Consider the following 13,685-nt stretch of genomic DNA (forward strand, 5'->3'; position numbering starts at 1 on the left):
TGACTTGTGAGACCGAGGCACAAGTCAGGCATTTAAACGGGGCTTTGAACTCATCTCTCATCTGCTAATGGCTTTATAATTTTCTTTTACTAAACTGCCCTGGCCTCGGTTTAGCAAAATCCATCGCGGAGGCCAGCTGAAAACATTCTCCATTTTCTTTGTGGTGTCTAGGCGCCGGCTTGTCTGCTTCCAAAGGAGCACCAAAGCAAAGGGGGTATTTTGGTCAAGGGCATCCCCGTAAATACCCAGGGAAAACTCGACGTAGCTTCTAATAAATGCGCCCTCGCTCGGAGTCCTCGCTCCACCCAAAACGAGCTCCAGAACACCACCACGAAGAAACGCGCGCACGGATTCCTCCTCCAGTCCCTCCTCCTCCTCCCCATTGCGTGATCCCGCCGCGTCGCGCGCGCATTTGCGCCGCGCCCAATCCGTCCCCGCGCAGGAGCCAGCCGGGCCCCCTCCGCTCCGGCGACCCGCCGCTCGGCGTAGATCGGCCGGACCCCGGGAGCGCGCGCCCTCCGCGCTCTGGAGACAGGTCCGTGTGTTTTTCTCCGAGCGCCGAGTAGTAGAACTGCTCTTAATCTCTGTGCCGATTCTTGCCTCGGGAAATCGGGTCGTTCTTTGTTACGGTGGTGCGTTATTGTGCGCTGCTGTAATGGGTTTGGGGGAGGTTTTGGGTGGGGATTGATGGGAGAAGGTGCAGCTTTTCTCTCCCTGATTTGGGAGACGTCAGATGTGACATCATAGGTGTTGAGCTCGAAATAGGACGGGTGGCTCCTGTGATTGGACTTGTGAAATCTTTGCAAGGATATTGGAGTTGCAATGTCAAAGTCACCATTTTTACCTGCATCCACACGGAAACTTCCTTCATGTGCAGGTCTTAAAAGGTATGGCGCTATTTGGGAGTCAGGTCTAAGTTGATTGGTTGCTACGGAATGCTGGAGTGATTTAGAGGGTTATCAGGACCAGTTACTTTGGTGAATTTTCGATTACTCGAGATCTTGATGGTACAAAATTTGACCAATTTGTGCCTGATTCAAGGTTAATTTGGCATGGATTTTGTCATTGTAGGGAACTTTTCCAGTGCACTATCTGACCCCTGAACCTGATTAGTAGTAAACAAATGCATCAATTTGTTTCACGGAATATTCTTAGATGGCTTGAATCAATGGATGCTTTGATTGTCCCCATTTTTTGTCGATTTGCGACTGAAAAATAGTACATAATTGCTATTGGATCAATGGTTGAGTGGTTTTTGGTACTCTATTGCATGATTGCATCTTTACGTTACTAACTAGAGATGTATACAATCTGGGCTGTTCTATTTCAGTTCCTAACATGCAGTCTTGTGTTCCTCATGGCTGTGGCACTAACTGCTCTGTCACCTTTTGATCCTTTCAGGTGGTTGTCATTCCTTATATAGAAGTGTATCTGCTGCGGCACTAACTGCTCTGTGACCGCTGCAAGCAATCTTGTGTTCTCATGGCTCAGTCTAATGACATGATGAGCAGGAAACCCCCCGGCCTTCGGTTATTTGGAAGTGCCGGTTCTCTAAGAACATACCAAACACTTGTCCTGGTTCTTACATTCTTTGCTTACACATGCTTTCATATGACTCGGAAGATCACAAGCATTGTCAAGAGTGCACTTGATCCCCAGACAAAGGTTGGTTTTTCTCACTGGGGACGATTGCATGCAAGCAACAGCTTAAACATGGGCTGGTTGCCATTTAACACCGTTGATGGCTCAGCATTGCTTGGTGAGATTGATGTTGCATTCCTTGCTGTATATTCTGTTGGGATGTTCTTTGCTGGACATATTGGTGACCGGATGGATTTAAGGATCTTTCTGACAATCGGCATGCTTGGGACCGCCATATTCACAACTCTCTTTGGTGCTGGTTATTGGTTGAATGTCCACAACTTCTACTATTTCTTGGTTATACAGATGATTTCTGGTCTGTTTCAATCAATCGGGTGGCCTTCAGTTGTTGCTGTTGTTGGAAACTGGTTTGGGAAGAGCAAGAGGGGGTTGATCATGGGCATATGGAATGCACACACGTCTATTGGGAATATAGCTGGCTCATTACTTGCTGCGTTCCTGCTGAAGTTTGGCTGGGGCTGGTCTTTTGCCATCCCCAGCCTGATCATGGCTTTTGTTGGGTTGATAGTGTATATTTTCCTGCCGATTAATCCTGAGGTAATGGAAATAGACATTGACAGTGGGGAATTTAACTGTGAGAAAGATACCGTGAAGGAGCACCTTTTGGAACCAGGCCAAGAAGTGAAACACAAGGCAGTAGGTTTCTTAGAGGCATGGAGGATTCCTGGAGTAGCGCCATTTGCTCTTTGCCTCTTCTTCTCCAAACTGGTAGCATATACCTTCCTGTATTGGCTACCATTCTACATCAGCCATACACGTAAGTCTTATTCGATCTTCAAATCTTTGTGACATCATTCTATTTGATGATTCAGTACATATTGAGATCTTTTTTTTAACTGAACTGTCCTTAGAAGTGCGCCTCATAATAAGTCTTCCCTTGTTTCAGGTATTGGTGGTGAGTACCTCTCTGATGCTATGGCTGGCAGCTTATCTACAATCTTCGATGTTGGTGGTGTGTTGGGAGGAGTTCTTGCTGGTCACATCTCCGATCGCTTAAATGCGCGGGCAATCACAGCTGCTAGTTTCATGTATTGTGCGATACCTGCCCTATTCTTATACCGCACATATGGAAGCATGTCGATAGTTTGGAATATCTGCCTCATGTTCATCACTGGCATGTTTGTCAATGGGCCTTATGCCCTGATCACAACTGCTGTGTCAACTGACCTTGGCACTCACAGTTCTTTGAATGGCAATTCCCGAGCACTGGCCACTGTGACAGCAATCATTGATGGGACAGGATCTGTCGGCGCTGCCATCGGGCCTTTGCTGACAGGATACATCTCATCGAAGAGTTGGAGTGCTGTGTTCACAATGTTGATGGCAGCAGCTCTCCTTGCTGGGCTCCTCTTGACAAAGCTTGTATGTGCTGAGCTGAAAGGAAAAGTGCATTCCAATGCTAGCAAGGACGCCACTGACAGTGACACTCAAGGTACCTACTCAAATGAAGTGTAATTGCAATCTGGTTTCCCTAAGGAGTTGTTCCAAACTTCCAGTGAATGCCTGCTCTGAAGCTGAGTGGTTGCTACTGCCTATCTTGATCACTTTGGATCTCGAGACTGAAAAAAGGCAATGAGATGTGGTTGCTGAATGCTTTGTGACTTGCTCAACCGAAGCTTCATCGGATGATAGTTTTCTTATGTTCAGGTATAGAGGCAGCAGAACATAGAAGTGTGGGTGCGCAGATTAGTTTTCAGGTTTGAAAGATGAGGTAAAAATACCTCAAAAGCTCTAGAGCCCAAATATAGGCACGTTTTAGGCGCCTTGTAAATATATTGGGCAATAAGGTCAGGCCTGGTGCTGATGGCAATATTAGATATATAATTGTATGTGATTGTTGTTTAGGTCAGGGTAGATCAAAGGGATTGAATCTCTGTTGTACAAGATGAAGCCGGAACGGCCAACTCTGCATTTACTGGGAATGTTGGCCGACTTTTGTATGTGTAAACAGTGTGTGAAGGTTCGGAACATTTTTTATTGTAAGCTCTGGGGGAAGTGTTGATGCACAAAACAATAGAGTGCGTATTTGTTCAACTGTAAGCTTTTCTTATGTTACATTACTTTTTAAAATTCTCAGTGTTCATTTTTGCTATGGTATTTATCGCACTGTTGCAAGTTGGGCTATGGTCACACAGCTAATTGCCACATTCACCAGGCACCAGCAACCTCTTTGTAACCATATTTGAACAGAATTCACGGCAGAAAAATTGTTGAGGCAAGTTACTATCAAGTTGAACTGCATTAACGGCAATAAGTGCCACGAGACTTGTTCAATGCTTTTGCATGATGAACATCTTTTTCCTAAGCAAAACAAAGCAAAACCACATTGTCCATCAAGATAACAGAATGGTTAGATTACTATGGCAAAAACAGATCTATGCACCAACTGCAGCGCACACGTAACGATGTAATGCAACAATTCAAGGTTGAGAAGTTACCGCATCAACAAGAATACAGGATAAATGGTGAACAAAAGCAATTGATGCATTTTCCAAGTTACAGTGTCAGCAATGCGCACGACTCATCCAACGAAAAATAAAAACAAAAGAAGAAAAGCTTAAACTGGCTCAGCATTCCTCACATACGCACTCCTATATCAACAAAACAGGAAGGAGAACTTCACATCTGACGTGAATGGTCTTTTTGAGTTCCCAGACATTACTTGCATGAATGTCTTTGATATGGCTGAAAGAATTATGACTTCATCAGATAACCCAGGAATATGCCGATCAAAGCAACAATTATGACAACAATAAAGGAGAAGCCTCCTCCTCGCCTCTTGCTGATCTCCCGCCTAACCGAATCCTGCCACATAAACAGAAACAAATGACAACATTGAATCACAGCTTCTCAATAGAAAAGGAAGGTCAGTAAAGGACTAGTTTCTAGTAGATGCAGTATAAGCCTAAATGCTTAAATAGTACTGCATTTTAGGACACAATAATTGTTCTTTAGGTGGTTCAAAATCATTGCATCTTGGATCAAATAGTTGAAATTGGAAACAATTTCAAGCTTCAGAATACAAAAGTTAATGAGTAACTAGATCTTAAATATGTAAACTGTAAGCAGTAGCCACAGCAAGTAGTACAGGAAGCTTTGTGGAGGCCAACTAGTATTGAGCTGACAAACTAGTATATGGCTGCATCAGCAAGCAGCACAGCAACTTCTGATAGTCAAATATTGCTTCCTGAATTAGTAAAAAAGATTAGCTGTGTTTTTAAAACCCCTCATTAAACATGTTTAGAAGACTTCTTTTTTCGAGAAAAGGTCATACATGTAGAGAACAAGTGATGGGAAAGCATATAGAATTTCAAGGCCATACACAACCTTCAGAAAGATAAAATTGACAGTGAATAAGCCCATGTTTAGTTCGCGAAAATTTTTAGGTTTTGGTACTGTAGCACTTTCGTTGTTATTTTAGCAATAAATGTCAAATCATGGACTAATTAGACTTAAAAGATTCGTCTCGTCATTTACAGTTAAACTGTGTAATTAGTTATTTTTTCAACTGTATTTAATGCTCCATGCATGTGTCCGAAGATTCGATGTGATGGGTACTGTAGAAAACTTTTGGGAACTAAACAGGGCCTAAGTGTAAGGTGTACTATTTTTGCTATTAAATTTCATCTCTCACAAATGAAGCTGATTTTGTTCTTAAAGAGCCCTTTTGGTTTTTGACTCAAGTGTAAAAGGGTGTAACAGTGCTAAAAGCTCCCACACATGGTAGGGCCCGTGGGAAGGGGGATTCCAGGCAGCCTTACCCATGCTTATTTTGCAAGGAGGCTAATTAGAAATTTAGAATCCAGGACATCTACAGGACACAAGCGGCTTCAATTGTGCCGGGCCCGTCCTACATTTGTGACTACTGTGCCAAGCCAAAATTTGGGCACGAACAAATTCGGGTAAAGGATGTAGGAAGCATTTGGATTGTAACCATGCCAAAATCTGTTATCATGAGTATCCTATTGGCCCTACATGACAATAAATTTTAAGACTGAAACATAGTCAACAGGGGTCTTTTTATACTTAATCATAATAAGCACATTAGTTCAAAGAGATTGGGAGACATCCATGGTTTATCATTCACCCTACCCACCCTGCAGCCATGTCAGCCTAGTATGAGACAGATCCAGAGGCAGGCAGAGCAGAAGCTGAAAAGGCTAAAACGAACAGACCCTCACTTGACAGTTCAAATATACCAGCCTTGCCACATTTCACCAGTCCCAGATTAGAATATATGATTCTATAATCTTCTTGTAATATTTTAGTTTCGTTTCATGTCCAGCTTGCAGCTCTTATATTCAGGAAAAAAGAAAAGAAGGTACATATGTTGCTTAAGTTTACAGGTAGTTATGTGCCTTTTCAATTTTCATGATGGCACCATGTTGTCGGTTGTGCTTATAGATACATGTTAAAGGACAAGTGCAGACCAACATATGGGACTCCTTTCTTATATGATATTATTATTATCTGATATTATGGTAATCAAATCCATCCAAATCATCACCAGAGGAAAAAAAGGGATGATTGTAGTGAAAGCCTCTTTGTTGCTTCTCTAGTAAAATTAAGCATGGAGTAAAATATCCTATGGTATAAGGATTGCCACCACAACTATTTTGTGATTTTTCCTTTGTATTGACAAGATAATGAAAAAGGGATCAAGCATTAATAGGTGGATCGTTTGACATAAGTTCCCTGTCTTTTTTTTTCTGAACTTACAGCATTCGTGATATAAATCTGCGATACAATAGCATAGATAGATAAAATGCGATGCTTCACTTACAAGTTCCTGTCTAAGTCTATGATTCTGTTGAATCGCAGAGTTCTTTTCTTCAGTTAGTTTGGAAATCAAAGCTCCAGCCTGCAGTGCCGACACTCCCAGAGTATAAGATAGGATAAAAAAAGAATACAAAACTAAAGGAAACGGAGTACAAAAGATACCCGTTCTATTATGAGATCTTATACTAATCAAAATAGAAAGTTAGAAACTGACCTCTAAAGACTTTTCTTGAGGGTCAATGCGCTCTCTAAATGCCTGCAATGGTTTCAAAATATATTATCTTCGCACTAAAAAAAAGGGAAACAGGTAGGCCGAAGTTCAATAGTCACAGTAACTCACTCTGGTGAATCCCCCAGCAGGGCCATCTCCACTTTCTGATTCCGAAGCCCTAGGCGGAGAACCTTCTTCAGATTCCTCCGGAACTGGAGAGGGTGGCTGTGGAGGAGCAACATAGGTCACTCGCAATTTGACCTCTTCCATCTTGTTCCCTGACTCCTTCGTAAACTGTCAAGCCAGCAGCACAAAAATCAATGTCAAAATTTTAATATAGCGGCACTCTAAAGTCAAATTAGATCAAGTGCTAAAAGACATGAAGGTAGCTCCATAAAAAAGCAATTCCAGAGTTGATGCCTTTATCCTTCCATATGTAATGTTTCATCAGATCCATGGTAAAAATGATTAAGAAAGAAATATTACCATATCCCCTGTGACATCCTTCACAGTAATACCAGCAGGTGCAACAACGCTTTGGACTAAGAACTTATCTTTGCACTGCATGTCAGGAGGGGCCTCCCGTTGTGCTTGCATTGTCACTGCAGCAGTGTAGATAAACAACACCAGGTTAGATGATGGTTTGCCCATATACCAAATTAGGTTGGGAAATGCTAAGCATCACAGACCAACGACATCACAAGTAGACCGTGGCAAGACAACCCCCGTGTTGGGTCGCACTGAATACTTCTTTGGACTTGTAGTTTTCACCTGAATTAACAAAAAAACAGTTTAAAATGAAATGTTAAGAACTCCTTGAATATCTGCTACCTTTTCAAGATTAGGCTATAGGCACTAGTACATCACTATTAGCAGTTAAATAACATGAAGGCGACACACTGGCCATCATTAGAACAGCAAGGAAAACCAAGAACAACCTCATCTAGAGACTAATCACAATGCAACACAACTACCACAAATCAACAGTTGAGTATCGCAGGGAAACAATGACCCCTCCAAGCACCAAACCTCAGTATAATGCATCATTAGCTATCTAAAACCTCCGAAGTGCAAGCAACAGAAATGCAAACATGAATAGAACAAAATCGGCCTTTGATGCAGTAACCACCCAAATTGAAGGCAGGCCATCACAAACCAATCTAAGGGCCCCCAATTTTTTGACGACTACAGGGTCGAATTCGATGTTTCCAATTCATGTAAAACGGACTTTGGGATGTCGACCACAAACCCAGGCAGCACAACAGGCCCCCAACAACATGACATCAATCCGTTTCTAGGGTTTAAGATGAGATGATTTACATGGGAAGGGAAAGAGCCTCCAAGTTCAAAAGAAAAAGGAAACAGAATCTGCGAAGGACAAACGGACCTTGAAGGCGATGTAGTCGTTGCTGAGATTCGACAGCTGCATGGAGCACGAGATCTGCTTCTTCAACTCGACTGCTTAGGGGAAACATCAAGAAGGTCACGAGCCTATCGATCCACGCAAGCGGAAACAAGAAAAAAAAAAGGATCCCCCCCCCCAAAGAACGAAGAAAAGAAAAGACCGGGGCACAGGGAGGAGCGCGTACATGGGAAGCGGAGCTCGAGAGGGTCGATGCGTAGCAGCTCGCCGGTGGTGGCAGGGGCGGGAGCGGCCATTACCGGAGGTAGAGAGAGAACCGGCACGATGAGAGAGAGGGGGGAGATCTCGGGGCGGGTGGGTGAGGAGAGAGAAGAAGGGGGCAAGAGAAGAAGACAAGTATTAATTTGGTTCTGTTTCTCCAGCTTTGGTCTTCGTAATACTAGCAGGTATCTGTTCTCTTCTCTCCACACCAGCAGCGTTATTATGGCCCTGTTTATTCCCACCCGTAAACACAAAAAAACCGTAAACGTATTAAAGTGGAAATGAAACTTGCTAATTTAAAGTACTAAATAAAGTCTATTTACAAAACTTTTTGCATGGTTGGGCTGTAAATCGCGAGACGAATCTAATGAGCCTGCTTAATCCATGATTTGCAACAGTGATGCTACAGTAACCATCCGCTAATTATTGCTTAATCATGGATTAATTAGCATCATTATATTCGTCTCGTGATTTACAACCCATCTGTGCAAAAAGTTTTATAAATAGACTTCATTTAGTACTTCAAATTGAGAAGATTCTTTCGCAAAAAAATTTTGCGTTTACACCTCCCCTAAACTAAACACGGCCTATGTCGGTAATGCTACGATTACAACAAAAATCAGTTCTATTTGGAACATTAGCTCAAGATCAATTTTAAAAAATAAAAATATTTAGATTTAAATTGGTAGATTAAAAATTAGCTCAAAGTAGATCATTTAGATCCATTGGTTAATACGCACCCTCTCTCTCTCATTTACCTGTGTAAATCTGTGTGCATACTCACTTTTTTTGTGTGACCATAAATTAGCCACTTGCTGTAGATTTTTTTTATTTTTAATCTTTTTTAATAATATTTTAATTTTAACCTGGTTGTCGTTATATTATTGCGTCATAGCCCGTTTGGTTGCGCCACTGCACTTGGCGCGACTATTGGCCTCTTGTCGCGCTATGCGGGCTGGCGCGACAGAGGCGAATACCTGAGCCCACGCAGGCCCCCTTCCTCCCCACCCTCCCCACTCTTCCTCCACCCTCCCGACCAGAGCGCCGCCCAGGCGCGTTGCCAGCGCCGCCGCCGCCCAGACCCCCCCCCAAATCCGGCGATTGGGGGGGGGGGAGTAGGGGAAATCGATCCCCACCCTCTCGCGAAGGTATTCCTCCTATTTGCTCTTCGTTTTACCTTGTACATTATTAGTTATTAGTGTAGTCATGTTGATTAGGGTTAGGATCTTGATGTGAAAAATATTGTTGTAGTTGGTAGTGTAGTCATGTTTGGAGGTTTAAGTGGTACTCAGATGGTACTCTGCTCGCGATTTTGATGTGAGGAATTAGTTGCATGGATCGTTTAACATTTGTTAGCATTGAGTAGTGGAAAATGTGAGTTCATCAATGAGCAACTGCAAAGATTAGAGCGTAGATGAGCAATAATATAAGTTCACCTCTTTGATATTTCATCCTCAAGTTCTAAAATATATTGAACTAAGTCGTGCTAAAAAAGTAGAGTGACCGAACCACAGGCCACATTCTACCTTTCTTGTCTTTCCACTTCCTATGTTAGATTTCGCAACTTTGTAAGATATTGCCTTTGGGTCTTAAGAGAGTGAAAACTATGGAGGTGCATGGATCGTTTAACATTTATTCTAATGAGGATTTGCTTTATGAGTAATAGGCAATGTGGAATTGTTTGTGTAGGTGATTTCTTTGTATACGTGATCAAGGTATAGACAATGGACGAGATAGTTCGGTTCTTTCATGGGGGTATGGTTAAGGAGAACGGAGAGTTTGAGAATATAATAGAGGATGTAGAACTTTTCAATAGTTCTCCATCGTTCAAGGATTTGGTAGACCGAGTTGTTTCAAAGCATTGTTGTGGCATTGATGAAATAACTCTAAGGGACAGATTTGACTGTGGCAAAGCTAGAGCACATTATGTTATGCTGACATTGGAATCGGAGATGCATTGGAGGAAGTACAAGGATATAGTTGCGCGTGCAAATGTGGTTTGTTGGGAGGTTGTTGTTGAAATAATCCGTAGATCTAGATCACAAGAACCAGGTGGGATAGTAGATGAAGTTCCATTTCGTATGGAAAATATAACTCAAGAGTCAACCGTTGTAGAAGATGTCCCAAATCTCAATTGTGTTAGTGAATTTGTTACGGATTATGATATGGTCGTCGCTTCCGATCATTTCGACAATGGTACCTTCGAGGAGAAGGATGACAGGGGTGCTGGAGAGGATGATGGTATTTCTTTAGGTTCAGAGGACAATGAATACGATAGTAGTGATGACGACGACAATGAAGAAGGCACTGGGAAAGAAGAACCGGAGGGTAATACTATGTCGCCCCAAGCAGAGCAGGAAAATGATGATGGCGACGGATCCAGCCCTAGTGATGAGGAAATAAGTGGTGATGAGGAGTGTAGGGATGGGGCAATGGTTCGGGCTGTTAATAACGCTGAGGCACGATTTAGTTATACCGCTGAAGAGTTGCGCATGATGAAGCTAGCCCACGTTGAAGTCCCGGTGGTTTCAAATGCTAAGGATCTTAGTAGGATCCATAGAGCCATTTGTGACTCATATATCTTTGAAAACGAGTCTGTAATTGATAGTGATAGTCCAGAGATTCGCAAGGGCATGAAGTTCAATTCACTTATAGAGTTGCAGTTTTTCACCCCGTTCGGCTGGTTGCTTGCGGGCTGGTTCCGTCTGTTGCTGGCTGCTGCTGCCGTTCAGCGGGCTGCTTGCTACTGGCTGCTAGGCTGTTGCTGGCGGCTCGCTGCTGCTGGCTGCTACTGCCGCCGCCAAAAGCAGCCCGCAAGCAACCAGCCGAACATGTCCTTTCTTGACTGATTATGCAGTGCATCATCATCGTCCATTTAATGTGGTTCATTCGGACAAGAGCATACGGTACGATGTGCTATGCAAGTTGGGGTGCCTATGGAGTGTATGGGCACGAATTGTTAGGGGCACCCGTCAGTGGAAAATCACCAGAGTGAGACAGCCTCACACATGTGCATCCTCGAGACCGAAGCAAGTTCACGCACAGTGCACGGCACGTTATCTAGCACATCGCATTCTTGGTATTGTTCGGAAGGACAGCGACACATCAGTTCCTTCGCTTATGGAGTCAATTTTCGGCATGTATTCTTACCGGGTGAAGTACTCGAAAGCATGGCGTGCAAAACAGCATGCTATAGCTCTTTGCTGGGGAGATTGGCTAGAGTCATATGCAAGGGTGCCCAGAGTCTTGACGGGCATGTCCCTATACAATCTAGGGATTAGATGGTTCATACACACGGGGAACATGATGCTTTCTCACAACGGAGTGTACAAGCACGTTTTACAAAGGGCGTTCTGGTGCTTTCTCCAGTGTGCTGAATCATTACAGCATTGCCGACCTGTGATCCTTGTGGATGCCACATTCTTGATGGGTAAATACAAGGGGACACTAATGATGGCAGTTGCGGTGGATCCAGAGAGGCAACTAGTTCCGTTAGCATTTGCTTTGACCGAAGGAGAAAACAACGACAGCTGGTCCTGATACATGAAGCTGGTGCGACGATATGTTTTGGGTCCCTCCAGGTAAGTTTGTATGATTTCTGACCGGCACCATGGCCTTTTTTCAGTGATTAGACTAATCAATGAATAGGTTTTTTAGTGACTAGCCTTTTCCGTGGCTAGGCTTTTTAGTGACTAGGCTTTTCAGGGGCTAGGTTTTTCAGTGACTAGGCTTTTCAATGACTGGCGTCTACGATGCCTACATTTTTTAGTGATTTGATGTTTCACCCATTCCTCTTTATAGTAAATAGGTTGTACGAGATAGCCTTTTCAGTGCCCAATTCTATCATGCGTGTGGAGCAAATTGATTCCACTGGACCATCTGCGCACCAAATCCCGGGTATTATAAAAGGACCCCAAGCATCACGTTGCCATTCAGCAGTATAGCGAGCCTTCCAAACTGTTGTCAGTCGAAACCCACCGGCGAGCAGCGACGGGCAACACGAAGAGCCGGGAGGTTGCTGGGGCGCTGGCAGGCACTGCTCCCTCGTCGACGGCCCGCAATTCCGTCACGCGCCCGGAGGTTTTGTGGAAAACCGGGCGTGCCACCTGACCTATACCCGATCAGGAGGGTGCAAACGTGCTCCGAACAGTTTCCTGCATACAAAGACACGTGTAAACGTAAGTCCGAGCCGTGGTCGGCTCCCCGGGACGACTCTTGCATCGGCTTTAAAGAGCCGATCGGGTCCCGGTGTCAGATCGGATCTGTAACCATCCAGATTTCGATGAAGTAAGCGAATAACTGTAAAGCTGCTTCAATTAAATCTAACTAATCTAATCCATGATGGTAAAAGCTTCACTGCTAGATCGGAACATCCTACACGTGACTAGGCCTAATGAACGTAACAGATAACTAAACCGTAACCCAAAACAGAGGCCTAAGAACTAGCAAGAGCCGATTCCCGGAACAATCCCTATCAAGGCTAAGATAAAGCATCCACTACGCCACCGGATCATCCAATCCGTTTGCAAGGCCTAACCTAGCAGATATTACGCAAACTCTTTAGATAAGAGCAAACCATAACAGATCAGATCTACTAGACATAAGAGAAGCAGGGTGTTGCCTCTGTGCAACTAGTTCTATGCGACAAGAACTAGCATGAGATTGAAACGTGACTGCACAGAGACAACGTGATATTCGTAGATGATAAACAACGAAAGCATGATGAATCTATTGAAAGACATGCTACGAACATCAAGATAACTAGTACTACTTGCCATCAAAAACGCTTCAGTACGAGTAATACCAAGGTAAAAGCAAGAACAATGCTGCCCTGATCGCGAGAAGCGATCAGGGCAGCATGGCGCTTACTTGGATGAAACCCTAGGTTTAGGGGTGGCGATGCGCCGAGAGTTGTTGTTTGCGAGTCGTGATGACGCTCTTTTTACGAATAACAAAGGATACATATTTATAGTCCGGAGACTTGGGAAACAATCTAAACTAATCATATCCCGATCGGACTCTATCTCTAATCTTAAACTAAATCTAAGGATACACGGCCCATGTGGCCCAGATGCTCACGCAGGAGCCGATTTGCAAGTCTTCTTGATCTTCTGCTTTAAGCCCATCTTGCTTTCGGGCCATAAATTATGTTAATTTATGGCGATAACACAAACATAAGCTGAGAGAAACCATATCGTTGATGCAAGGACCCATTGATCCGCCTCCTCCGCACCCAAACTTAGAAGTTAGAACCAGATCATTCTACGGTGCGCACAATGCCCTTCCAGTACAATTCTGGCCACATTGTCATCATGGAAACGACGCTGTTGTACAGGTCTACGAGCTGTTTGGTGATGCAGGACGACGGTTTTTCCGTTGCCCTTACTATGAGGTTTGATATATTCGACA

The 13,685-nt window shown here is 43.7% G+C and overlaps 2 protein-coding genes across 3 annotated transcripts; one reads left to right on the plus strand and one right to left on the minus strand.

The window, feature by feature from the left end:
- Positions 1-297: 297 nt before the first annotated feature.
- LOC120679945 (putative glycerol-3-phosphate transporter 1) lies at positions 298-3,732 on the plus strand. Of its 2 annotated transcripts, none has more exons than XM_039961604.1 (3): positions 298-535; positions 1,402-2,419; positions 2,549-3,732. In XM_039961604.1, the coding sequence occupies exons 2-3, from the start codon at positions 1,483-1,485 to the stop codon at positions 3,115-3,117; spliced, it is 1,506 nt and encodes a 501-aa protein (XP_039817538.1). In that variant the 5' UTR covers positions 298-535; positions 1,402-1,482; the 3' UTR covers positions 3,118-3,732. The 2 variants fall into 2 exon arrangements, with proteins under 2 accessions (XP_039817538.1, XP_039817539.1); XM_039961605.1 differs by having other exon boundaries at positions 300-887; positions 2,549-3,117.
- Positions 3,733-4,086: 354 nt separating this feature from the next.
- Positions 4,087-8,461, minus strand: LOC120679947 (vesicle-associated protein 1-2-like). The gene is made up of 8 exons (XM_039961606.1): positions 8,242-8,461; positions 8,040-8,110; positions 7,342-7,423; positions 7,139-7,254; positions 6,782-6,946; positions 6,656-6,697; positions 6,446-6,523; positions 4,087-4,467 (listed from the first exon to the last, which is right to left on the minus strand). The coding sequence occupies exons 1-8, from the start codon at positions 8,309-8,311 to the stop codon at positions 4,357-4,359; spliced, it is 735 nt and encodes a 244-aa protein (XP_039817540.1). The 5' UTR covers positions 8,312-8,461; the 3' UTR covers positions 4,087-4,356.
- Positions 8,462-13,685: the final 5,224 nt, after the last annotated feature.

The sequence above is a fragment of the Panicum virgatum genome, chromosome 6N, assembly GCF_016808335.1.
Source record: "Panicum virgatum strain AP13 chromosome 6N, P.virgatum_v5, whole genome shotgun sequence".
Taxonomy (NCBI): Eukaryota; Viridiplantae; Streptophyta; class Magnoliopsida; order Poales; family Poaceae; genus Panicum; species Panicum virgatum.

Excerpts from the sequence above, each read along its gene's own strand:
- LOC120679945 (XM_039961604.1), top strand. The coding sequence starts at position 1,483 with ATGGCTCAGTCTAATGACATGATGAGCAGGAAACCCCCCGGCCTTCGG. Across the intron at positions 2,420-2,548 it reads ATTCTACATCAGCCATACAC|GTATTGGTGGTGAGTACCTC; the intron begins GTAAGTCTTATT and ends CCCTTGTTTCAG.
- LOC120679947 (XM_039961606.1), bottom strand. The coding sequence starts at position 8,311 with ATGGCCGCTCCCGCCCCTGCCACCACCGGCGAGCTGCTACGCATCGAC. Across the intron at positions 6,947-7,138 it reads AGGATGTCACAGGGGATATG|TTTACGAAGGAGTCAGGGAA; the intron begins GTAATATTTCTT and ends CTGGCTTGACAG. Across the intron at positions 6,524-6,655 it reads CTCAAGAAAAGTCTTTAGAG|GCTGGAGCTTTGATTTCCAA; the intron begins GTCAGTTTCTAA and ends TCGGCACTGCAG.